Source organism: Tetrao urogallus, assembly GCF_951394365.1.
Source record: "Tetrao urogallus genome assembly, chromosome: 7".
NCBI classification, from domain to species: domain Eukaryota; kingdom Metazoa; phylum Chordata; class Aves; order Galliformes; family Phasianidae; genus Tetrao; species Tetrao urogallus.
In genome coordinates, this window is record NC_136820.1 from 7,874,951 (window position 1) to 7,901,913 (window position 26,963).

A 26,963-nucleotide genomic window follows, 5' to 3' on the forward strand; every position below is an offset into this window, starting at 1 on the left:
ATTTGCAGGGCTCGGGGATTTTGGCATTTTATGCTTTTCTTACACGTTTTTCAAGTTATACTTGTGGGAAATGGTGGCCTGTTCAGTTGATGGTGATGTCAGATGGGAAAGCTAAGGGAAGTGGCATAACAGAGTGAAAATGTTCTGGTCTTGGCTCTGTGTGCCAGCAGAAGCTGTGTGCTTGTCACTTCCTTGCAAAAAGGGGTATTAGAAAAATAAATGGTTTCTGGAAAAGAGCACTGGGAGAACTTCTCCAGCTCTATGGCTTTGTATTTTTTAAGGAATGCTTGCATGTGGTCTCTGCTTTACCTGCTCTGGATTGCTTGTAACGTAGCTGATACTTCCTTGGGTTGAGGTGTGAGCCCTGCTGTGCATGTTGTTAGTAAAAAGGCTGCTTGTGAGCACTAATTGCAGGTTTCTGTAAGAGAAACTGGCTGGACACAGCTTCTCTGAAGGTTTATCTTTAAACAGTGCTCAGAAGTTCTTTACAGTCTTGAAACTCAGGTTTTCTGCTTTTTTTTTCTTTCTCACTAATTCAGGCCATGAGTGTATAGCCAGGAATTTCAGTGCTTAAAGTACCTTTAGCAGTAGCGGATCCGAGCATTGCTGATAAGTTAAAGTGGCAGAGATGGTGTTGCATAGCAGCACTCACCCTCCTGGTGATTTCCTATCACTTACCTGGCGTAATATCTGTGATATTATCTTCATAGCGTAGCAATAATGGATAATTTTGGGGACCACTAATCTCTGGTGTGAACTATGAGAAAATGGAGACTGTATGACTGAAAAGTGAAGCTTTAGGAACAGCTTGCCATTTCTCCAGCAAAATTCTGTATTTAATCTGAGCGATTTGATGTATTAACTAATTGATTTAAGTTAAATGAGCACAAATACGAGAAGTACCTTAGTGGCCATGATGCAATTTTATGTGTAATTTGGAGGCACAGTATATGGTTTTCTTTAAGTGCTTGCAACCCCAGTGGTATTTCTGGTACAGTAACTAAGGCCTGTCCTGAGGGAACTTGATTATTTCAGGTGTAGCTATTTCAGTATGTATTGCTGGATTAAAAACTAAAGTTTATTAAACTGAGTATGACCGTTCTGACACAAATAACCACCAAAAGAAAAATACCCAGCCATCCTTCCATTTTTGGGGCGTGAGGTTGATTTGACTCTCCTGTCCCCTCAGCAAGCCCAAGGTGTCTGTGGGGAGCTGAGCAGCCATGGCTGGAGGCAGTTGGAAGGCTGCTGCGGGCAGTTTGGTTTTCTTGCTGTGCTGTGGGGAGCTGCCTTGAATGCTGAGGGAATGCTGGCCTCCAGGGCTGAGCATGAAGTACCAATGAGGTTGTGTAGAGTCAGGGAGCTGCTACCCTACAGCTCATCGTGTTGCTCTCAAGTGAAAAAGGGGGTGTTAGCTCACAGTTTCTGGGTCTCTGATATCCTTTTGTTGACTGTTTAACGAGGCTGGGTCATGGCAGTTACCATCCTAACCTTTGTAGTCACTATACAGACAGAAAGAAACTGAGTTCTGTGGTTCAGGCCCGGCTGCCCTTGTGGCTCCTGTTACTTTCTGACAGACAGGATGACTGCTTACCCCATACAGCACCCACTGCTTTGAAATTCTGCCATCGGTTAAAACTCCTTTTTTAAGAGAAGGACTGACTTAACATGTCCCCAAAAGTGTGTTTGTTTTTAAATAGATGCAGTGTTTGCAGCATCACAAATCAGAAGTCTCACGTTGTAGTAGTGTCTTCTACTTTTATGTCTTTCACTGCAGAAAAAATAATTTTCACTGACCTCGGGACTCTGTAAAATAGAATGTTATGTACTGATCAGCTTTGGAGCCTGATTCTGTGTGCAGACACAAGTTCGTAATTTGTCAGGAAACAGGTATTTGGGGAGAAAGAAAATCCACAGACCTAAGCCTTTGTTACCACAGAAGACGTTTCTGTTCGCAAGTGGTTTGGTGGCTGTGTTGAAAGATAAATCTCATTCTCCATCACTGACACTGATTTTTCTTTTTCATTTCTTTCCCCCAGCCCCCAACTGGATACACGATAAAAGGTCAACAAAAAGACCTTTCAGCTCCCATGCTTGTATTCAGTGTTCACTCCTCATGATAAACAGAGGCAGGGACTGAGGGCAGGTCTCTTAGAGATGTGTTATCAGTAGTCTTTACACCAGGTGGTGCAGATTGGAGCAGCTACCTGGCCGCCCTGTGTTGGAGAAGAATCAGGGATTTGTGGCTGTACACAGACATTGGTCCACCATCTCCTTGCTTCCATCGTGAGGTTAGCAATGCAGAGCTTTTGGTGGCAGCATTATGGTGTGTGGGTGTCGGACTCCCCATAAGCTGAGGCCTTTAAGCAGTTGAGTTTCCATTGTGAAGGTTTGCAGGATTCCCAGCACAGCAGTACATTCGCACCTGTTTTCTCATTCATCTTGTGCCATGTCAGAGAAAGTTGTTTCCCAGCAGCTACTGCTGGTGATCTCTTCTTACACTGAATTTCCTTTTCTGGATGCAGGGAAAGTATTAGGAAGCGTCAGCCTGTTTCTTTACGTGTTCCTGTTGCTCGTTCAGACACCTTAACAGAGCAGAGCTTAACTCCTATTCAAACAGTGCTCAAGAACCATTTTTCTCAAGGTATTTGCCCTTGTAAATCATGCTTTAAAGTTTCAAAAGAGCTGCGTGTTCTTGGATGCTTTAGTACTCTCACACCCAAAAGCATACAGTCCAGAGACAGATAAGGCAGGTGATTGATGGAGTGTCACTTGCAATTTTGATGACATACTAATTCCTATTTTTGTAAGGACAGGAGGTGGTTCTTTTGTTTTATGATCATAAAAAAAAAATCAATAGGCAGGATTTTGTGTTCAGAAAGAAGGTGATTTCTGCGGCCAACAAAGGCGTTTCACAAGCATGGGAAAAAAGTCATGTTTTTCTTGGCCTTTCTGTACTTTATATGGGCTACTTCAAGTGGGGTAGCTTATCACGTGAGATCCGTCTGGGTGCTGTGCTTCAAGCTGTGATGTGCACCTTGCTTCCTCTTGGGTGCCTCACGACTCTTGTGTGGTGCAGCTTCACATATGTGCTTCTCTGGTGTGGGTAGTCCCAGCTGGGTGTTGCAGAGGTGTTTACAGCATGCTTTTGGTGTGTGATGAAGGTTAACTCTGTTTTTCTAGGAATGATTTCTCCTTACTGTAGAAGGAAAGAGTGCTTTCACTTGAAAGCTTTAAATAACAAGTTGTGAGGACTTCTCTTACTGGAGCAAATAGCTTCAAAAATTGATCTCAAGTTCCTTCCATCAGGAGAGTAAGCCTTGATAGGTCAGCCGAGATTGTCTGCTTTTTCAAACGATGCTAGGTAAGGCTGGCAGGATAGTGCAGCTCTGTTGCTGTGTTAGACGGCCTGAGAGGAGCTGGTAGAGAAGTGCCCGCTGTTAATCTGCTTTGGGCCGACACTGGTGAAATTGCACCAGGTGAGCGAGTAGAAGCATGACGAAGGGTTATGAAAGTAGAAGGCTGATGCTGGTTATGATGATTTCCTGTGTAAACACGGAGGTTTGGTGATTGTGTTATTTCTTTTAGTCAGCGTGAGAAGGGGAACAGGCATAACTCATCATGCCTGCCCTCGGGTTATGTTTGGCAGGATGGGGTATCTCTATAGTAACATTTTCCACCACCCTCAGCTGTATAGCTAGCTGTGTGTTAGGCTGTGCTATGCGCTGATAGAGATCCCTAAGTAGCCCTGCAAAATATTTTGGAGGGGGAAGGGAAAGTGCTGTCCATGTGGCAGGAATTCCTTATGCCAGCTGTGCTCGGAAAACCTGCATTGCTGAACGATGGGCTCTTGAGCATTGAAGGGGATGGGCTGTGCTCAGCTGCTGTGCCACAGTGCCAGAACTGCCTCATTGGAGTGGGACAGAGCTGATTTCTCAGCTCCTTTCTGAAGAGAAGTTAATAGCTGGGTTGCAGTCAGGATGCGTTTCTTTGTCACTGGCGCTTTAAAACCTAGATTTGAAGCAGTTTATTGATACCTTATTGACCATCCCCCTTTTATCTCTATCTTTGAATGTGAGAACGCTGACATTCCATTCCTGTAGTGAACAAAGCTAAATGTTAATGAAATGGTGTTTCCTTGCCTCTTGGAGGTAGTTTTGAATTGCACTGGCTTCTCTTTTCCTTTGCAACGTGCTGGAGCCCAGAGGACTTTCCTTTCTCAGAGATATGTATGCTTCTGTGTGGGGAAAATCTCTGCAAGTTCTTTTGCTTACTTTGTGCCATTTTCTGGAGCATTTTTTTTGGAATGGTGGCTTTTAAAGATGTGCTTGGTGTGCTCTTTACAGCAAAATTGTGTGGTTGGAGTAGGATGTCTTTTTTCCTCTGCAGTAGCAGTTAGTCATCACCACTCTGCAAGTATTAGATAAAGCTGGCTAAATTTGTCTTCTGTTTGTGTTTGGTGGCTTCCAGTGCCTCGTCTGTTAGTTTAACTAGCTTCTTAACCACTGCACGTATTCTTAAGGTAGGCCAGATGCATTTTCATTTTCCACCTGTGGTTTACAGATAGAGACTTGAAAGATGCTTTACGTAAATACACAAGAGACTTGCTTTTCAATTTTGTGTTAAGTGAAAGCAAGCACTGCAGGTATTGAGAGCCGTGGGTTATTCATTTGGTGAGATGCTTTGCATGCCTTTTTTTATTGCACTTCTGCTCTTACGTGTGTGTATTTTAAACACTTTAATCGTTGCCATGTTCTTTCCGTTTTAAAGTTCCTCTTCATAAAAGCACTGACAACTGTTCAGCATTCCAGAGCGTGTCACAAACACAGGTTCCCAGTGCTGGAGTCCCATCTTGGGACAGTACTTCTCCCTGGCTGGTGGCTGGGCTCCCTTCTGTGTCAGGCTGCCTCTGCTCAGCCGTGGAGCACTTACCTTTTTCTTCCCACTCATCCTCACATAGCAGCCCACTGACCTAAGGTATTTTCTCTCCTGCCTCTGGATATGTGACTGCTTTTGTCTGTAGAAAGGAACTCTTACCTTCATTAAGGAACACAGCCTCCTCTGGGTTCCAGGTTTGGGTCTGGCATTGCTCCAGCAGGCTTTTGGAACAGCTTCCTGACTTAGTGCCTTCTTTCATAGCGTCTCCTGTGGTTTCCTCCGAATGGAAAGGAACCAGGGAACCTGCATGGATGTCTTTTGCAGTTGTTACTTCTGGGAGAGACTGTAAAACCTCCATGAGGTTTCCCTTCCAGTGAAACAGGCTGTAACAGCAATGAGCAATGACAAAACATAATTTTACTTCAAAAACTCAAGTAACAGTGCGTTTTGGATAAGACCTTTAGATTTCTTTTGCAACATGTATTAAATTAATGTTCGTAATAAATGGAAGGGGAAGAAACATGAGAGATACGTTTGGATTAAAAGCTGGACAGCGGAGATGATGTGAGAAATCTTCAGTTTAGGAATTATTCTTTGCAAAAGGCTTCGTGGGTCTGCAGGTTGAAATTTAATCATGAACAGAAATTCAGTGGTGGAAGAACACTATCCTGGAGTAGAACTCACTTATCTCTTTGAAGTCTGTATATGTCTTTGTATATTACTGTATACAAAGACACCAAATTAATGTACTGCTAATACAGGGTATTCTATAGAAAGTAGAAAGTGTGTCATTGGTTGTGAAGTTCAGTTCCTTAGTGCTGCCTGTGGACAGCATGGATTGCTCTTCATACTTCAGAAACTGGATGCGTGAGGTTTTGCCAGTCTTTTTATGAAGTAAATTATGGCATAAGCTGTCTGTACCTTGTGAATGCTGCTGAATCGTTACTGCTCCATTTGGTGTGGTAAAACCAAATAAGTCTGAAAAATATTCAATGTCAACAGAATTGATGTTAAATAAAATGCTGTAAAATGGGGAGAAGAATTTTCAGTGTTGTTTTTTTTTTAATTTCACACAAGGCAGGGCCAACAGTCTCACGGTTATTGTACTTTTTTTCTTTGCAGTGATGTTTTGGCACTGCCTATTTTCAAACAGGAAGATTCCAGCCTTCCTCCAGAAAATGAGGCCCAACATCCACCCTTCCAGTATGTTATGTGCGCTGCGACATCTCCAGCAGTAAAATTATACGATGAAACTCTTACGTACTTGAATCAAGGTTGGTATGCGTGCATTGCAGGCTTAACTGCCACGAATGCAGCTTATGGTGTAAATTTCAAAATAAGGTTTCTTCATATTTTGAACAAATGAGTCTGGATAACTTGTTACCATCTCGTGTTGTCCATGTGGTATGTGGATGGCTCTATGTCTTACTTTGGAAATGAACACAAGTGCAGCTACCCTTGTAGTTACCAGTTGTACATGTCTTGCTTTTGTCTTGTCTGCATTTATCAGAAATTAAGTAGATAGATAACTGCTGTGACTTTGGCTGTTTAGTTCTTTTAAAGCGTGTGTCTCACTTGCCTGACAGTATGGCTTTCTTTCTACAGGCAGCATTGACTGCTGAGCAAAATGATGTGTGACAAAACCTCCCTCATGTCTGGAAATGCCATTGCTGCCCTAAGTTTAGTCAGCTAGTATTTTGAACTGCAGTCAAAATCTTTTTACAGTTTTTGGACTTTACTGATGACCTGTGTACACTCCCTCTCCTTACTCCTGCTGTAATACTGAAGTAACGCTGTTCTTTTGTGTGGGTTTGCTTTTTCTTTTCTTTGTGTACTAGCACCTAAAAATCTCTCAATAGTCAGCACTGTAATTAGAAGGCATGGTTCTTCAGCACAGTATGTATGAAAAATAACCAAAAAAATGTACACTGTTTCTTTTCCATGTCCTACTGTGTTTTGGTGCATTTATTCTTTTCAGCTCAGATGCTTCTCTGAGCAACGTGCTTAGTATGCAGGTAAGAGGGCATACATTTCAATATGCCTTGCTGAATCTTCATTGGTACCTGAAAAAGTTTCACTGCACACTGGGCGCCTTAAATCTGTGAGAGCAGATTGTATCTAATTTCATAATGACATGGTGACGAGGAATCCTTTTGAGCTTTCCATGTGAATGAAGTTGCCAAGTGCTTCATCTTGCAGCAGCAAGTCTGTCCAAATATACCTTAAACATTACTTGACTTGTCTACTGATGTGAGAGTATTGGAAGTTCTTGAGGCAATTAGTCATTTCTTACATACACATGATTGCATAGTTCAGCAATTTGCTTAGTCAGGCTTACTCTTTTTTTAATCACTTTTTGTACCCTGCATGCTCTCTTTAGCAGTAAGCAGTACAGTTCCATCAGTGTGCTGGACCAGCAACGTGGTTGGCACTGTTTAGAAAAATCTGGTATCTGTAGAAATACACTTTTTCTTCAGGGACAGGATCCAGCCTCCCTGCCCACACAGTGCTTGAAGGTCAGCTCAGCATGCTGGGGAAGCAGCAGAAGATAGGAAGCAGAAATACAAGAAGTGCTCTCTGCGTTCTGAGGAGAGCTTGCCATTTAAGTACCACTGTCTGAAATAACTGTAATTGTTTCATCTGGCCTTGAAACTCTCTGCTAATTTAAGATTTCTTGCAGAGTTGTTTTGTAGTTTTGCATTGTTGCAGATAACTTGCTGACATTGAGAAATAAATAAATTTATCTTCCAGCTGTTAGTACAAGCCCTACGTATTAACATAGTAATCGTGGGGTAGTTTTGAGATGACATATTTTACACAGAAGTCAGTTTGAAGCAGAGATCTAATTTTTGTAGTCCCGTGTTATAGTTTACAATACTTTGCAGTTGTACCGATGCAGATGTCTGCATAATAAGGTGGAATAAGTTCTCCTAGAGGATATAATAAGTTGGAATAAGCTCTTTTAGAAAAGGAGTAATTTTAATCCTGGTTACTTCTGTTACCTGGTTTTTAGTTCGGCCCTGTTACTGCTCTCCTGCTTAATCATTTTCAAGGGGATCGCAAGTAGGGAGTGCCATAGAGACCTGATGCCCTCTTCAGTTTCATAGTTACCTTACTGTACTGGATTGAGACTACCAGAAGACAAGGGGATGTTTACTGTATCTGTTAAGGTATGGTGATGTTTCCAAAGGGAACGCGTAAATATGCCCTGACTTCACTCTGTCAGTTAAGTATTTTAATGAGAGTAGCTAATGGAATATTTTAAGTGATGCAGTTTTCAGCTAGAGCTGATGCTAGAAGTTCAGATCTTGGAGTGATGGTGGTTGTTAGGGGTTTGCAAGGTTTTTAGTTGTAAGATCTGTTAAATGTCCATTGAGAGTGCCTATCACAGTTGTAGGACAGTGGCTGCTGTTCAGCTAGATGTACATGCTCAAATAGCAGAAATGGTATGGAAGAAAATCCCCGTTAGAGGGGGAGTTTGTGGGTGCTTGCAGAGCACCATTGTAGGAAAATTTCAAAATCCTTTCTGGAAATTGGTGTGGTGGGCTGCCATTCTGAAGTGTGTGCACTGTTACATGCAGCATAGGGAGTAGATAACCTGAATTAGAGGTCTGTGTGCAGCTGTAGGGCTGTGATCCTCTTGCAGCTGGGGCAGAGCGCAGCCTCTGCGTGTTGGCAGTTACACCAGAAGGTCCTGCTGCCATCCCGAGGCACTTCATCAGGCTGGAAAAGTGAACTGACACAAATCTCAAGTTAACAAGAAGTGCCGGATCCTGCACCTACGGAAGGACAGCCACATACACCAGTACATGCTGGGGACCACCCAGTTGGAGAGCAGTTAGGCAGAAAAGGAGATGGGAGTCCAGGTGAAACCAGATTGAGCAAGAGCCAGCAGTGTGTCCTTGCAGCATTAGGCAAAGTATTGTCAGCAGGTCAAGGGAGATGATCCTTCCCCTCTACTCAGAGCTGGTGAGGTCAGACCTGAAGTTCTGTGTCCAGTTCTGGGCTCCTCAGTACTAGAGGCACATGGACATATGGAAGAGTGTCCAGCAAAAAGCCATGAAAATGGTGAAGAGCCTGGAGCATCACATCATTGAGGAAGGGCTAAGGGAGCTGGGAGTTATGTACAAATACCTCAAGGGAGGGTACAAAAAGAAAAGAGCCAGGCTCTTGTCAGTGGTAGCCAGTGCTAAGACAAGATGCAGTGGGCACAAATTGAAACACAGGAGGCTCCCTCTGGACACCAGAAAACCCTTCTGCACTGAGAGGGTGGCAGAGCACCAGCAGAGACTGCCCATGGAGGTTGTGGAGTCTCCAGCCATGGAGTTAACTCAAAAGCTGGGAGTTGGTCTGGATGTCTCTGCTTGAGCAGGGGGTTGGATGAAGACCTCCAGATGTTTCTTCCTGCTACGTTTTTAGTGTTAAACGTTGGACAGTTAGATTTGATGGCACCTTACGTTGGCTTGCTTCTCTGGCTGTTCTTGAGGAAAATGTATAGCACTCAGTGGAGATGTGACTGGAATAATCAGTGCTGTGCCACTTCTCATACTGTCAAAGCTGCTACGTATCCAAAACTTCAGACTGGAATGTATCTATCCCCTCGTCTCAAAAATTTCTTATTTTTCTTATTTATTTTTTTTTTCCCCTCCATTTTAAAACAGCAATGGACAGAGGAAAAAGTTACAAAATTTTATTAGTAGTGCTGAATTAAATCTCAAAATCACAGAGTGGCTTGAGTTGGAAGGGAGCTAGTTCCATCCCTCGTGCTGTGGCTAGGGTAGCCACCCACTAAATCAGCAGTAGAAATGATGTGATGTTTGCTCGGCTGCAGTACTTGCGTTTAATTTTTGTATGTATATTTTTTATGTCACCAGTGGTCAGATGTTGCTGGAGTAAAGAAAGCTTGTACATGTGTGGTGCATAGCCTGATAGGCTGAATGGTGTTACAGCAAAGTAAAACCCCTTCACAGTAATGCTCTTTAAAAGGCTTATATTTGGAAATTTGTATAAAACCTCTGCAGGTCATACAGAGGCAAAAGTTAAATGGACAAAATTAAACATGGAAGGGTGGTATGTATTTTGTGTGAAGCGTTTAAATGCTTTTTTTTTCTTTCTTTTCGGAAAGCAAAACACCAAAAAAAACCCCCACAAAACCAAAAAAACCAAACCATCAGAAGAAAAGAGTAGTTACTCTAAATGTGAAATATAATACTCAAGCTTTGGGAGTATCTGTAGTTTTACCTGAATTAAAGAGGTTCACTTCATGGTTGCACTAATTCCTGTACTGTGGAGTCAACCTTGTTACAGAAATCTCTTAAACAGAAGTTTGAGGTACTGATATTCTTGTTTAAGAATCAAAGGCTGATTGAGGTACATTAAGCACAAAATGGCTTTGTGGTCTGACTGTTCTTTCTTTACAGGTCAGTCCTATGAAATACGGATGCTGGATAATCGGAAAGCTGGAGACATACCAGAGATCAATGGCAAACTGGTGAAGGTGAGCATCAGTTCTCTAATAGTGTTGCTGTCAAACCTCTGCTGTTCGTTTGCATGTGAAAAAGAGCAGCTTTTAACCTTTTGTTGGACAGTAAGTCATGGAGGGAGGTGGATTAGCTCATCTCACCACTGAGCAGAGTAGACGTAAATGCTTCATTCTGTTGTTTTGCTGGTTTTGAATTTACTACAAATTAAAGGAATATACATGTATACATTTCCCAATTTATGAATGAGTTCATTTCATGTAACTGCAGATAACTGAAGGTGACCTTATCACTTTATCTAGCCTTTGTGAGGTTTGCAGTCTGATCTGTTGTAAGATGAGGTGAATGTCCGTTAAATGTGCATTGAACTCAAATATCTGAAGTTGGGTGTGATGAATCCAACCCAGAGACCCTATATTTCATAGATTTTTTTTTTTTTTCTACTGCCAGCAGATACTTGTTGAATGATAGTTGACCAGTGATAACTAAAAACAATAAAATGCTGCCTGTAGTGTGCTAGAGTGTAGCAAAGACAGATTTTTTTCATGTAAGCTTTAAGATACTTAGATGTCTGTGGATGCATGTCCAGTGTCTTCTGGGCTGTGCCATCCCATGAATCCTTAGGAGAGCAGACCTCTGTAATTCTGCAGCTCATCAAGCACTTTGTTCCATTGTTGAAGTCCTGCTCTAATTCTGTATTTGTTTTGTTATGCTGTAATATTAGCAGAAAGTATGTTGAATCCGACACGGTGCACAAAGTAGGAGAATGAGGCAGAATGAAAGGTGCCCAATTCATAGGACGTATTATTAAAAGAATGGCCTAGTGGTGGTGGGGGGGGTTGGATTTTTCTCTTTGCAATTTTTATCAGATCTTCCAGGAAAATCTTACTCATGCTCTGTGTTGGAGAAGCAGTTACTTCAGCAGCAGTACTGAGAAATTAAACCAGAACAGCGTGCCTGTGGGAGGCTGAATCTTTACCTGTCAGCTTTGGGCTGTGTCATTGGAGACATTTGGCTGGGCCTGTGTAGTCCTGGGCTTTGTTCTTACTTGTCTGTGGGATGCTTGTTCAGAGATAATTGGAAGAAGCATTAAGCACAAGCATAACATTTGGCTTTGGGAGTTCTGCAATTAAATCTTTACAGCCAGGCATTTTGACTTGCTATAATAAGCACGTTGCCTATTTTGCCCCATTAGATGCTACTTTGTTACAGCTTTGGAGAGTCTCTCTGCTGCAGTTTTATAGAATCATGTCTTAGTTATGAACTGTTAGGTAGGTAGGATGAGACAAAGCAATGTAAAAGTTTTATAAACTAAACTTGATTGTAGCAAGGTATTGTGTTGCTGCATGAACATAATCTCCACTTTGGAAACTTAAATACCAGAATCTTAGAACATTAACAAAGAGGATGTTCCACACTGATGAATTAGTGGATCTTTTGAAGTTTGATGCTTGTCAACCACTCAGCACAAAAGGGATGGTGTGTTGGTGTCTGTGCACAGGAACACATGCTTGCTGTTACTTTTGATGTAAAACGAAGGAAATGTTATATACCTTGAAGAGGTGCTGCATTTGGAAGTCCTTGGTTTTGTTTTGTTTTTAGCACTTTTGTTCACAGTTAATGGCCATAGACTATACCACATATTTGTTTTCTCTGTATTTCAAATTGCTTTGTATGTGCATTCATGCAGCAGAACATAAATTTAATATGTTTAATATAGTAGGACAAGGGGAAATAGTTTTAAGTTGAGGGAGGGGGAAGATTGAGGTTGGATGTCAGCGGGAAGTTCTTTTCTGTGAGATGGTGAGGTGCTGGAACAGCTGCCCAGAGAGGCTGTGGATGCCCCGTCCCTGGAGGTGTTCAAGGCCAGGTTGGATGGGGCCCTGGGCAGCCTGGTCTGGTATTAAATGGAAGGTTGGTGGCCCTGCATGTGGCAGGGGGTTGGAGATTCATGATCCTTGAGGTCCTTTCCAACCCTGGCCATTCTGTGATTCTGTGGCTTGGAGCACAGCTGCAACAGAACTGCTCACAAGAAAAGGTGCTGCTGGATAATTGCTTCCAGATTAATAAAGTTAATCCTAGTATTTTCGATAAATATTTCAGTTAGAATATCTGGAATAGTTTAGAATTTGTTACTACTTACCATTAACTAAAATATCAGTTTTATTGTAAATCTGTTTACAAGAACTAGGAGGAATTATTAATCTCATTTCTTAAAGGTTTCTACAATTCACAAAATCTCCAATGGAAAAATGAATTGGTGAAACTGTATTTCCTGCTTTTCAAAATAAATGATTGTTTTGTTTTCTTTCTAAAACAAGTTTATGTTGCCTACGCAGTGTTGATGTTGTGCTGCCAGTGTTGCTCTCTTTGCTGCACGTGATTTATTGTGACCTTTAGAATAAAGAATTTGTAAATCTCTTCTTCCATTTTTACCACATTTTCAGCTGTTTCCTTCTGTTGAGTTTTATTTCGGTATTCTGGATTATTTTGGGGTACTGATGGTTGCCAAGGTTTTTCTTTTTTAATTTTCTGCAGACACATATCTGTCAGCTGTGTGGCTCTTTTGGAATGCTGTAGTGCTTTGTCTTCAGGCTGTTTCTAGACATGTAATAACATTGTGGCTCATCAGATTATTGTTCTCTTATTAGAGTATTATAAGAGTTGTGTTCCATGACAGAAGGTTGCAATACACCGAACACCAGCAGCTGGAAGGATGGAAGTGGAATCGCCCTGGGGACAGACTTCTTGACTTAGGTAGAATTGTTTCTATCTTGGCATTGTATTAGATTAAATACATTTAAATTGATCATGGTCGTATTTATGCTGGCACTTCTGCTGATTGATGAGGAACGCAGCGCAGTGTTCTGTGTGCCACTCACAGTGTGTTTTGAAGAAAAATGTTCTTGCACTTTCACGCTCCTTTCAAACCTTGAAGTGCTGCTGCGTGAGGTGGCAACTTTATGCAGTTAGTGCTCTTGGTAATTTTGACTCCTAAATATCATAGTAATTAGGAGAACGCAGATAAAAATAACTTTCTCTAGTAGATTGTGGAAGTGGCACCAACGTGATTTCTTTACTTGGCATAGCTTTATATTATATTGTTTCATAAGCCCTGTGTCTCTGGTGGGGAGGAGGGGGGAAATCACAAAACACCCTCGTGCACAGAGCACTTGGCATGTTGAGCCTACTAAGATTGTTCAGATCTGTTCTAAAAAGCTGCTCATGGCAGCCCACGTTTTCTCGCTGTACCCGTATGTGCTCGTGGTAACCTTATATTAACATGTATTCCTGTTGTTCTCTTGGAATATGGTCATTTAAAAATACATATTGCTTATTTTAATGTAGATATTCCTATGTCTGTTGGAGTCATTGATATCAAGACAAATCCAAGCCAGCTCAATGCAGTTGAATTTTTGTGGGATCCAACAAAATGTACATCTGCTTTTATTCAGGTTTGAAACTTTACTTGACTGGATGTTTGTGTTTGATGCCTTTCAGCTCACAAATAGTAGTAGGTTTGCACTGGGAAGCTCCTTGGTTTCTAACATGCGAGATGGCCATTAAATATCAGCTTTCTAAGAAGCACAGGTTCACAGCAACTGTTAGATATATACAGGTTCCTAGATTAGGTTTTTCAACTTAATTTGGTATTATAAAAGCAGCTTTTAAGAGATTTTTTCAAAAAACTCTTTTAAAAAAAAAAAAAAAAAGTTCCTGGTTAAAATATTTAGTCCAATGGAGTATTTGAATGTATTTATTCACAATAATTGGCATTATTATGTTATTTTATTTGGGAGATCCTGGATGAAGTTTTGAGATTAAATATTCAAACTTGTTTCATATATCAGTTGTCTTCTCTGTAGCAGGATTTCTATTATTTATTTTTTCTTATTTGATATTTAAGCCAATTGAACATGCTATCTTTGCACATTATTTAGATAGAATGTTCAGTTTTGCATTACAATTTCTAGCTTGCTTTTGTCTCAGACCTGTTTTTACTATGGAAAAAAATATGAAGTTTGAGGTAGCTTTGTTCCTTACCGAGACTGCCACAGGTTAACTTCAGCACTGTCAGTAAATTAACTTTGATCTGGTGCAAAGGCATTTTGTTCTAGTAAGAATTACCCCATTATGTGATGTAGTCATTCTTGAAAAAGTGTAAAGCAAACCATGTAAGATTTTTGTTCGTGCACTCCTTAGAAGAACTGATGGCTGACTGAAAAGTGAACTGATTCTTACTATCCAGGTATAACTCACTCGCTCTAAAGGCTGGTGATCACAGCATAGCTGCACTGGCTGCACTTCTGTGCACAGTCTGTGGCTCTCTGTTGTTGATGGCCATAGGAAATAGATGGTTTTGCACCTAATGGTTGGCAGTGCAAGGGATGTGATTGTCCCTGGTGCTGAATTTGCTTTGTTTTTCAGAGGCAAGCAGAAAAACTGAGCCCATTACTGAGCAACATTAGTGTTGCCCAGTAAGATTCATTATAACTCACAGTTTCAACTTATTTTTCCATTAGATACCTTTGGAGGATATTTCTAGCTAATAAAGTTGTACTTTCCAAGAAAGTCTGTTGCCTTTTATGGGAAGGTGGGCATATTTGAAAAGACCCTGTTTTCACACGAGATTATAAAGCTCTTCTAAACCAGTCTTTCTATAGCTTTGATGATATTCAGGACAAGTAACTCTCAAGTTTATTCGAGCTACACTACGTTGAACAATAGTATCTTGAACAAGTTTTTGCTGTGTTCATGATAAAGTTGCCATGCTCAGACATTTTTCTAAAATATGACGGCTTCCAGCAAACTCTCAGTTAATTAGAATCTGTAATGAATTGTGGGTTTCAGGGAGACTTTGGTCTCACGTGTGCTTGTTTCCTTTTCTCCCTGTCAGCTCAGGTATAACATCTTTGGCTTCATTTGCATGTGAGCAGGAAAATTTAAGTTAGTTGTACAGCTCAATCCTCAGATATGCTGGGTCATTTGTTGCTTGCCCTTAAAAATATACCTATGTGGGCAACACCTAGTGGAATTCATGTGTACAGTGCTTCAGAGTTTGTTATTTGTTCCATTTGTTTTTTAGGTCCATTGTATCAGCACTGAATTTACCCCTCGTAAGCATGGAGGAGAAAAAGGAGTTCCTTTTAGGATTCAGGTTGACACTTTCAAGCAGACTGAAAATGGAGAATATACAGATCATCTGCATTCAGCCAGCTGTCAAATTAAAGTTTTTAAGGTAAGGGTGGAAAGCAGATATTTAATGAGTCAATCAAAACTCTTATAAAGATGGGGGCATCTTTATATTACTGCTTGACTTCTGAAATGAGATTTCAGTTATAAAGCTGTTTGCTTTCTGCTTTATTTTCATGTAACTGTTCATTTTTAGCCAAAAGGAGCAGACAGGAAACAGAAAACAGACAGAGAAAAGATGGAAAAGCGAACTGCACATGAGAAGGAAAAGTATCAGCCTTCCTATGACACCACCATTCTCACAGAGGTAACAAAACAGATTTACTTCTATTTGCTGAGGAAGAAATACATAGGTATAGTCTTGGAAGGGTTGGGGAAGAACTAGTTCCACGCAGAGGTAGGCTTTTATTTGGCAAACTTGTCCAGTGGACAGCAACATTAAACTTAAAGATTCTGTTTAATAAGCTTCATTTAGATGATGGATGCTTCTATTAATGCACACTGAGGTAGAACGCCGTTTAGCTGACTGTACTGAACTCAAGAGCAAGCCTTTTGGTACAAATCTAAAAGCCTTGCAGCTGAGAAGGCTGAAAAAACCCCACCAACAATTAAAACAGAGGGGGGAACCTAGAATTTAATTATCTACTAAGATTTCACTTCAGACTGTAGGGTTGGTTTGGTTGGTTTTTTGTTTTTTTGGACGTTATTGAATTTAAGGCCAGAGCCTCAGTAGGTTTTTGCATTTTCTTTTATTTAAGCAGTCAGTGAGTTCTGTACAGTTTTCTAAAGAATTTCAGAAGTTTTACAAGGCTTTTAGATCTTTCCTCACTGTATAATGAAAAGAAATTGATCCGAATCTTTGGTGTTTGTCCAGATGAGGCTTGAGCCTATAATTGAAGATGCAGTTGAACATGAGCAGAAAAAGTCCAGCAAGCGGACTTTGCCAGCAGACTACGGTGATTCTCTGGCAAAGCGAGGCAGTGTAAGGGACTTCTGCTTACTTTTCATTGTGCAAGATACCTTGTGCAGTGTTAGATATAGGAGAAACTTCCGTAACATAAAGCAAAACCATTTTGATTGCTGTGTCTTAACTTGATCCGCTCTCACGTATATCAATTGCTCCATCTTTGTTCTTAGCAAAGGAATACTTCCTAAATCTAACACTTAAGATAAACTGTTGCAAAGGGACTGTGTAACTTTCACAAGTAAAGAGCTTTAAGTTTGTCCGACTTGAAATGAAATAGCATTTTGCTTTTCTGTATGTATGTGCTTAGTGGAAATAAGAACAGTGAAACGTAGTGAAAATGTTCTGTCCTGTATTTTTATTTCCATTCAATATGAATTTCCAGTACATCAGTATTTTCAAGTGGCATGCAGTGTTGCACATGGTTGATCGTTATTTACTGATTTTTCCTTTAGCCATCTACATCCGTGCTCCAAGCAGGCTTAATGTAGTTCAGCACAGCTTTATGCTGTGTGTATGTGTGCCCCTCAGACTGAATTAAAAATCTTCCTTGTTCTTCCCGTCAGGGATTAGCATTAGATTTCCTGAAGGCAAATAGCAGTGAGACTTTAGTAATGGTTAAGATAAGAAACCATCCTGCATCTTCCATTTGGCCAAGTTGAAATGTCTGCTTATTGTCTAGCTGTGGAATACAGTGATTGAACAGAAATATTGCCATCACCTTTCCAGCAGCACCGAGGCAGTGGCTGCCTGACTGTTATCCCTCAGACATCATTTAGTTTTGCATTTATGATCTATTAAAACAATGGATAGGGTTTGCTTCAGTGTGTGCTTCTTGTTTGTAACCAGGGAGGGATCAGGCATTATTTAGATGGGTTCTTCAGGTACTTCCTCCCTCCCTATCCAACAGCTGTAAGCGCTGAGCTGTCTGAATTTACTTACTACTGTTTGTGGGTGCGGGGCTTTAAGGTCCACCTTTGGGATTCTGCTCTGCTCTTCTTTCCTAAGAACCTGGGTTATTTTCAACTCGCTTTCTTTTCTCCCTCATTTTCCCAAGAATGCCATGTGACTTTCCATCAGTGCCTTTTTTTTCCTGACCTCGTGTTTCAGAATGCAGTGTATTCACCACAGTTCCTGCAGTATTTCTCACAGTACTGTAAGAGGCTGCAGACATAACACTGCCTCCTGGGCTTCAGAGCAGGTGTTTATGGGCAGGTGACTTTCATCCAGGGGCCATCAAATGAAAGATGCACACTGTTTGTCTTTCAAATACACAGAAGCTAGGTCTTGTCTAGGAGGAAAGGAAAAAACAACCAATGCTTCTTCCCTGCAAAGCAAAAAGTGCCTTGGCTGGCTGTTATGTTTGAATATAGTGCTTTGTGTGTCACAGCCCTGAAACTACCACTTGCTTAAGCTTAGTTCAGTTGTGGGTTTTTTTGTTGTTTTGTTTTCCTTTTTTTTTTTTTTTTTTTTTTTTTAATGGATGGAGTTGACCATAAGGCACAGATGGAAGTTAGAAAACTTCCTGGTATCGACCTTAAAATAAATTGGAGCATTGTGTTCTGGTTATGAAAGATTGCTGCAGAAGTTACGTATATTCTGTAAGTGATTTAAATTTAGAATATGAAGCTTAGAGGCTAGAAGGGCCAGAAAGTGGAGCTGGAGCAAAGCAATGTAGCAACGTAAGCATGCAGTACTGCTTACATCTGTTTCTCCTTACATCTGTATAGCAGTAGCAGTGTATGTGCAGGATATATAATCATGCCTATGTAATGTTTGGGGAGTAACTTCTGTCACATTCAGAATAATCAGCTCCGTGTGAGTAGAAGTTTTCCACTTCAGACAAGAAAGGGTCTGCAGCTGCATGGGGCAAGAATCCTTCGTAGGTTGTTGGAAGAAGCTCTGCATAATGAAATAGCTAAAGGAAATACTGTGTGTGAGACTGTTTTGGCTCTTGTTTTGTGTTAATTTATTATTTGAATACAGTATGGAATTCTATGCCAAAGTTTTTTTTTTGTTTTTTACACCCTTGCAAAGCATGAATTTGGGCATACTTGAGTAGGTGGGAAGTAGGAGAGGAAAGGACACTCAACAGCAACTTGAAATAGCTTCAGTCATTTCAACTCTTCCAAAGTTAAGAACATTCTGAATTTGAATGCTGCATATCCTATGTCAGAAAAGTCATACGTTCTGGTGGTTGGCAACCTTTCCTATGGCAGGGGGGTTGAAACTAGATGATCTTTGAGGTCCTTTTCAACCCAGGCCATTCTATGATTCGTTCTTTGACACGTGCAAAGATCTTCCTATCTTCCATTTTAGCTCAGGGAAACTGCTCATCAAAAGTTTACAACTTCATTCCTACCCCGTGCAGAAAGATAGGAAGGCAGAATAATTTTCTATTTATCAAGAATTAGTGTTCAGAAATGAAGGTATAGTTTGTGGAGTACAGTTTTGTCAAAAGTATTGCATCGGTGTGCTGGTACTGGAGCGCAGTTAGTGCTAGAGCTAAGAAATTAACCAGCGTATATTTTTGCTGGTCACTGCATAGGAAGATAGAACACCAGTGTTTCTTCTGTTCTCTAGTGGCCCTTGACACACTTCGATCCGTCCTTGAGATGGAGCAACATCTTTCGTTTTTCAAAGTTTATGTGCAGTGTGCAGGGAGTTCTGTGTTAACATCCGCCGCTGGTTGGACGGCCTTTGGTTGGACGGCCTTTGGTTGGACGGCCTTTGGTTGGACGGCCTTTGGTTGGACGGCCTTTGGTTGGCTCACTTGTTGGTGTAAGAGCGCACAGACTCCCGTGCTGAGTCACTGCACGTCTGTAAGTGCAGTGCAGTGGCACCGACTGCTGTCTGGGGAGGGCCTGCAGCAGCAGGGAGGTCTGCCTGCTGTCTGTGATCCACTCCCAGGGTCCACAGTTGTCACGTGGGATGTTAGAAAGGCTCCAGCCTGCTGAGTCTTTGTGGACTTGATGCCCAGGATTTTGTCTAAGCCTTTTTTTCTGCAGTGTGGGACAGTCGTGTGATTTTGAAAGCATAAGCAGATTGGATTAATTGCTAGAAGACACTGGAAATGTGTGCCAAAGCCATTTTTTAGTTTTCATGCTAGGCTTTTTTTCCACCTTGGACCATTCAGAGTTAGGTATCGCAGTGCTCAAATGCTCATCCCTTCCCTCCACGACCTACATGACAGAAGGGAGTAGACCTGAGCTGATGGCCACTTTGCAGGATCAATATTATGTAGCGCCGCTACTGCTGTTGCTTGTTGGCTCTGAATAGGACTGAAGTATGTTTCCATGAGAAGAAAGGCTGCTTGCTGTTGGTTGGGCTTTTCTTTTCCTGAAATATCTCAAATCTGCTTCTTTCTTTAAACTCAGAGCTTTGTTGTGGAAACTTCAGCTGAGTGGACTGAAAGAAACACGAGTGGCATTGGTTCAAAGCCTGTTCTCTGATACCAGTGCATTCTTCTGACCATGAATGGAAATGCTTGCAGAGCTGATTCTTAAGTGGAGTAGTGGCTGAGGATGTACTGGTTGCAACTGTGTGTTCAGATTAAAAAAAAATTTGCATTAAACTTTAGTTGGAGAATCTCGGGAAATTAAGGAAAATACATTTGGCTTCAGCAATGTTTTAGCAAAACAGCTCATGTTCGTGTGTTGAGCTTTTGGTTAAAATTATGCCTTCGGGGCACATCATTCTTCGAGGTGAACTTGAAACTTGGCTTGAGTAGGAACAGCAGCAGGCTATATACAGCATGGGAGGAAAAGTGGCTGATGCCTGAGGGTCTTTGTGTGGCTGGCACAGGTCAGAGGTTGGCTTTGACTGCGTGATCAGTGACAGCGTGTACGCAGTGCTAGTAAAAATACTGATCTGAAGGAATTCTCAAACAAAGATTTGCTGATTTTCAGGCTGTTGGCATGCAACTGTTTGAGGCTGTATGCTCCATGCCATAGAGCTTGTTGTCTTTCTGTGACAAGTGAAGAGTCCAGCACAGAAGTGCTGTTAACAGTTTTACAGAAGGTTACAGCCACTATTGCACCTGTTTATGGTTTTTCCCCAGCTTGTGGAAGGATCTGTAAGGGAAAGTCATTGAAACAAGTTGCCATTAAGTCGTACTTGTTTCTGGCTCCCCTCCCCATGCAAAGCTCTGATAAACTGTGGAATTTCTTTACTGGTGCACAATGTGTGTATCAGAAACCTGGGTTATTGTAACAGGTACGGTCTGAAATCACTTTATCTCGGGCTGCTTGGTTGGTCTAATGCTGTCTCATAACATACCAAGTCTGGTTATCATTTTGATTTAAATGACGAATTTGCAGTGGTGCTGGGAGCACTACAAGCTAGTATAATTTTGAAAGGCCTTCATCATGATAGTTTACAAAATAAGCCAGAAAAGACTTTAACTGAGCTGGTTAGCTGGCTCATCATACACGTGTGATGGCATAAATTTCTGCATAACAATTCCAGCTTACTGAGCAACTTAGGAAAGGCAGTACATGCAGCACGATTTTTAGTCCTACAATCAGTTAATAACAGTTTTCATTTAACAGGACTCAGGTTGTATTTAATTGCTGCCAGGATGGCTAGATTAGATTGACCAGCAATGTGAATCTAGCCTCACATTTTTCCTTACTGCTGCTGAACACCTGTTTTACACCTGCTGTTAAGCAGCCCCTTCATGCAAGGATGAAGGAAGTTCTCTGAGCAGATGGCTTGGGGTTGGTTGGTTTTAATCAGAGTATTCTATACAAGTTCTCTGTCAGTTCCACTGCTATCTTCGTTGTGTTAACTGTGAGGGTGTAAGTAGGAGTCTTCCAGAGAAGAGGGAAACGCTGGCTTTGGCTGGGAGTATCTGCATGTCATGTATGGGATGGAGGGAATGGGTAAAAAAAAGAAAAGTAAAAAGCCCCACCTTGGATCTAAATAAAAGAATTATGCATGAAAGTAAAAAATGTGTTGTTAAGAGAAACTGAGTTTGAATTCTTCACCTTCAGTGCTCACCGTGGCCTGATACTCCTACGACATTTGTAAACAATAGTCCTACTCCTGCTCCAACTTTTACCTCTGCTCAACACAATACCTACAGTGTCCCAGACAGGTAACTTCCTTTTCTGTTGCCTCACTAAAGGTTGCATGTGTAACTCAGGTATATTCAGAAGTGCCTTCTGAGTTAATCTAGAAGCTTGCTACTGCTTTCTGATTTCACTGGGAAATGAGAGAGTTTTGTTTCGACCTGTGTATTTATTTGACATATGCTTGCATTGCACGTTTCTAATGTAATTTCTTTTTGCTTCAAAATTTCTCTTCCTTGCTAAAGAATACTGGAAATTTTTCTTCTTTGGCATATAGCAAATACTTAATCTTGTAATGGTTCGCATTCAGTCCCTATCAGTGTTCACGAACTGTTAGCTTCCTTTTTCAGTAAGAACAGCTCTGCCTTCCCCTCACACAGTTCATATAATTCGTGAGACACAAAAGATCTTCAGGAGCTTTTTAACAGAAATTGTCTTAGTAAAGACATGTCCCACTGAGACGTTAATTAGGCTATTGCAATTAATCTTGGGTGATCAAGGAATAATTCACAGTGGTATTGTCTGTATATGTTTGTAAGCCTCGTATTTTACTGCCTCTTCTGCAGTCACCCTTTTAAGACAGACAACCTCTATGTATCCATGTATCCATGTACAATCCATGTATCCTCCCATGACTGCTGGCAAAGCTGCGCCTCCAGTTGACAAGGAATATGGAGGTTAGGAACTGGATGGTGGTGTATCAGGCTGTGATGATCTTTCTCTTAGATATAAGTTTGAGTCTCAGCCTGTGCATTTTTTAATTTGTCTTAATGCTTTTTTGTTCTCCCCTGTAGCAATTCTTCCTCCCCAAATCATCAAGGAGATGGAACCTCTCAAGGGTCTGGAGACGTGAGTGTTTGCTTCCTGGTACTGATTGTGGCTGCATTTGCACCAAGACATGCCTTTGATTTATTTATGCCTTGACATTAACACCAATTGAGGGAAAGCATTTAACTGAGGGAGGCTTCAATATTTTGGGGTGTACTTTTTTCTTGCTGTTTTGTTGTTTTGTTCTGTTTTTTACATACAAATGTTCATGTCCAGCCTTGTTTCTTATAGCAGCTTCATCCTTCAGCCACAATCCAGGAAACGCAGCAGTGGTTGCTCAAGCATAGGTTCTCTACTTATACAAGACTTTTTTCAAATTTCTCAGGTATTGCTAACTTCTCTTTTATTGCAATAATGAGCAAGTTTTGTGTGGAAAATTACTCTGTAAAAATGATGTGGCACCAATATTTACCATATTTTACTTATTATGTGTAATTTGCTTATTAAATGCTGAGTTTATTTAAACAAAGATCCTTGGAAAACTTTTAAATCGGTTCTTTTTCCTGGTAGTCTTCATATGTTCACAGCAGCCTAATACTGTCTAAAGATTTCCTTTGAAGCAAAAGATGTAGTGTAGCTTTTATTGTACTACTTCAGTTGTTTTTTATGGCAGTATTTATGGGCAGTGATGGCAAATCATTCTTGCTGGCTTTTATCTGTGCATTCCTAGATCGTCTGTGGACTGTTTCCATAAATAAAGGCCAACTTTTTCTGTCCTCCCACTCATCGATTACAGCCACTGATTTTTCAGACTTCTGTTTTCATCGTTGACACCCGTGCCATTTCTAAGAAATATCCTTCCATTTTGTGTCTAGAACTGATCAGTATCCTTCACTGAAGCTTCCTTTTCTAAAGTAAATGCTCTGGAAGCAGTTGGTTTCACAGCTCACTCCCAGGATCACTTTAAGAAAGAAAAGACCCGCTCTTGTATGGAACTATCCCACCGACCTGGATTCGCTCTGCAGGCTGCCACCTTACAGACTGGACTTGGCTGTTTTAGTTACGGCAGCCTTTAGCAGCATCTGGTGTATCTGGGTGCAGTGTAGTAACTTGAGAACGTAGAGGGTGTGATGTGCTAGTGGGGGTGATTCCATGAGGGATGGTTTGGTGAGGATTACTGCACGTGAGAAACCATCACATCCCATTGCTCTCTGTGTTTGCATGTGTCTAAAATAGGCTCACATGTGTGTATCTTAGTCACTGTCTGGGTATAAAACAGTCGTCTGTCTTAATTGTGTCTTGCAGAGTTTGTAGTTGTTAGAAGATGTGGAAAGCTGCTCATTGCTTTGTAGTGCTGGCTAGTGCCTAGGAGCAAGTGGGCTTTGTTATTCTTGGTTTAAATGGACGTACAATTCTTCTAGAAAAAATCATAAATATGCAAGAATAAACTTAGTAAAATCCTCATGTGTTTCTCCAGGTGCTGATTTATTAAAACTGACAAGAGAAGATCTGGTACAAATCTGTGGTCCAGCCGATGGAATTCGGCTCTATAATGCACTGAAATCCAGGTAAAACACGGAGCACGTGGCTGAGCAGACTTTGTTCTATTGCTCCCTAGAACATGGAGATGCAGGGATTGAGAATTCAGCAGCTGGGTGTGCCCTGAGCGCTGCCCTGGGGCTGGCCGCAGTCAGATGGAGGTTCCTGTGGTCCTCAGAGCAGCCCTGCTGAGCTGTGGGCAGCAGTGGGCTCAGGCGACCTGTAGCGCTGGTACCGGTGGGGCTGCACACTGCTGGCTTCCTGTACGTGTGAATTTGTTGCCACAGCACAGAGTGGCACATGTAGGTGAGCTAAGAGCAGCCTGAGGCTTTGGGATGTTACACGTGTTGGCTGGCAGCACAGAAAGGGTCTTGGTTGTGACTGAAATGGGCACTCACTGCTGGGAGCCTTTATAGGAGCATTTCAGGTGTACTGTTGACGTAACAAATTCACACTTGTGGCAGATGACTTCTCGTCCTTCCAGGGCATGGAGGTGTTTCTATAAACGTGGGCTGTTTGCCTTGCAGGTCTGTGAGGCCCCGTCTAACCATCTACGTCTGTCAGGAGCCAGTAAGGAGCATACAACTGGAAAGACAAGATGCAGGCAACGGTGAAAGCAGCAATGGTGCAATATATGGTACGGAGCAGGGGTCCCTTAACGTGCTGTCGTTGTGTCTGAGAAATGTAAAACAAGATGGGTGTGGGGGGGAAAGGATGGTGAAAAGATGAAATTCTGTTCCTGAAACATAGCAAGCGAAACCACAGGAAGGTGTGTTGAAAAGCACACGGCTTGTTTGTTAACAGTGCATGACCTTAAAACCTCTCAAGGTTGACTCCTCGATTTTTCAGTTCACTGATAAAACTAACTGTAGTTAAACTGATAATTAATTAAAGGACTTTCAAATTAGCCGTGCTGTGTTGCACAGCCAAGATACACTAACTAGATGCATGTGGAAAGCTAGCTGCAAATTAAAGGCTTAAATTCACAGCCATCCTTTAGTTACATTTTGCTGTCATTTTCTGTGCAGCTGAACTAAAACTGGTGCAGCCTGGACAAGGAGAGGCAGCCACTGTGTTACTCTCCTGTGGCTTTAATGTAGTTTTCCTAGGACATAGCTCAGATGAGAACCTAATGTTTAATTGTAAATTCACATCAATCTTAAGAGAGTGGAGCTTCTTGAAATTACCTTTTTCTTACTGAAGAGACATCCCTGCCCTCAACCAACCATCTGGAATCCCTAACCTCTGTCTGGGCTGCTGCTGTATTGGTAGCTGTGTTTGTTCCATGTGAGAACTGAGGTAGAGGAGGATCTGTACATAGAGCCCTGCCTGTCAAATATGTGCTTTGTTCTGAGTATCCAGTGTGTGGTTTGGGAAAGAAGCAAGTCCAAGCGTAGAGCTGCTATGGGCGTCTGGCACTATTAAGTAAAGAGAGAAGACTCTAAATACAGCATCAAACCAACGAGCAGCTACTTTGTCTTACTGTTTGCCATGTTGTATTTCAGCCCCGTTTCTCAGCTCAGAAGTGTTGATAAGAAAACTTGTTCAGAAAGGTGAAAAAGGTTTTTCTTTACCAAAAAGATGACAGCCCACTGTTTCAAGCAGCAGTGTCAGTACGTCAGAAACATTATCGTCGTCTTTTGAGGCACTCCAAAACTGCTTCCAAAGTCATCTTCAAGTGACTCCAAAGAGCCGTTGAAGCCCATGCTGATCGTGTCTTGTGCAGGACACAGGAAAAACGCGGGAGTTTCCTTCAGTGTCAGCAAGCAGAGCCCCCCCCCCCAGGCAGAGAGCTGTGCTCCTGCCTTACCTTGAAAGAAAAGGCACGGCAGCTTGTGCTGGGTAGAGTCCAGGGAGAGCAGAGGAAAGGTGTCTTCAGCTTCTAGCTCTCTAGGAGCCGGGAATATGAACTAAGTCAGGTTTTTTTCATCCAGTTTCCCTTTTCCAGTCAGCCTGGTGCTTATTTATGTTCTTTCTTTTCCTGGCAGTTTATCATGCAATCTACTTAGAAGAAATGGCAGCCTCAGAAGTCACACGCAAGCTTGCTTTGGCATTTAATATTCCTTTGCATCAGATCAACCAGGTTTACAGACAGGGTCCCACTGGCATCCACATTCTTGTTAGTGATCAGGTAATGGGAATTTTTTTATTCAAAAATTGAATTTTTGCAAAATTGAAGTTTTTTTTAATATGTTGTTGCTGTTCTGTCGGTTTGGTAAAGCAGCCTAGTATTTTCAATCCAGATAATCGCAGACTAAGGAGAGAAAGAGCACTGCTCTGTGCAGTTGTGGTTGCTGTTGAGGTGCTGCGTTCATTACTTGCTTTGTATCTGTTTTGAACACGGCCGAAGGCAGGGACTGGCTGAGTACTGCTGAACACGGCTTACCCAGGGACCTGCTCTGCACAGCCACCACTAAGAGGCTCCTGCCTGGCTCTCACCTGGTTGACAAGTGGTATTGAGACGTAATTGGGTATATGCTTGTCACATCTGGACACTGGCTGAGCACGTGCAGTTGCTCATAAAGAAAAGGCTGTTTTTAGTATCTGATGCAATTAATTATCTGCGCTGGGCATACGCAGGAAGGTTTCAAAAATGTTTTTTTTGTTGTTTTTTAGATGGTTCAAAACTTTCAGGATGAAAGTTGTTTCTTATTCACCACGATAAAAGGTACGGTATCTTGTAACGATAGTTAAGAGCATGGATGTTTGTTGCACCACCAAATCTTGCTTAAGGCAGTTTCAAGTGTAATGCTTCAGAGCAGTAGTGAAACCCTTCTGCATGTGGAACCCAGGTCCATTCCTCAGTGTTTGGTGTGTTGCTGGAGAGGTATGGTTCTGTTTATGTAAGACTGACGCTGCTTTCTCCTTCAGCTGAAAATGGTGAAGGCTTCCACATAATTCTGAAGTGATGCCACACGACTGCTCGACTGATACTCCAGTGCTGAACGAAATCCTGCCTAATATGAAGATCATCCAAGAACTTAGGATCTAGCTTCACCGTATAAGATGTTTCATATTGAAAACACAAAATGACCTTTCTAATGAGCTGTTTGATAGGTGAACTTTCTT

General features: G+C 41.6%; 1 protein-coding gene across 2 annotated transcripts in view; it reads left to right on the top strand.

Annotated features, from left to right (window-relative positions):
- UBP1 (upstream binding protein 1) overlaps positions 1–26,803 on the top strand; it is a gene marked incomplete at both ends in the record, with an annotated part of 27,490 nt that extends 687 nt beyond the window's left edge. Inside the window, 15 exons of one of the 2 annotated variants that reach the window (XM_079538642.1) lie at positions 6,001–6,152; positions 10,299–10,375; positions 13,010–13,115; positions 13,707–13,813; positions 15,445–15,597; positions 15,748–15,858; positions 16,426–16,533; positions 21,510–21,613; positions 22,382–22,436; positions 22,647–22,740; positions 23,833–23,923; positions 24,422–24,531; positions 25,883–26,025; positions 26,511–26,562; positions 26,766–26,803. In XM_079538642.1, coding sequence (XP_079394768.1) covers positions 6,001–6,152; positions 10,299–10,375; positions 13,010–13,115; positions 13,707–13,813; positions 15,445–15,597; positions 15,748–15,858; positions 16,426–16,533; positions 21,510–21,613; positions 22,382–22,436; positions 22,647–22,740; positions 23,833–23,923; positions 24,422–24,531; positions 25,883–26,025; positions 26,511–26,562; positions 26,766–26,803 — 1,501 coding nt within the window. Of the gene's footprint in view, positions 1–6,000; positions 6,153–10,298; positions 10,376–13,009; positions 13,116–13,706; positions 13,814–15,444; positions 15,598–15,747; positions 15,859–16,425; positions 16,534–21,509; positions 21,614–22,381; positions 22,437–22,646; positions 22,741–23,832; positions 23,924–24,421; positions 24,532–25,846; positions 26,026–26,510; positions 26,563–26,765 lie in introns of both variants that reach the window. The other variant, XM_079538641.1, reaches the window with a different exon arrangement.
- Between the last annotated feature and the right edge of the window lie 160 nt (positions 26,804–26,963).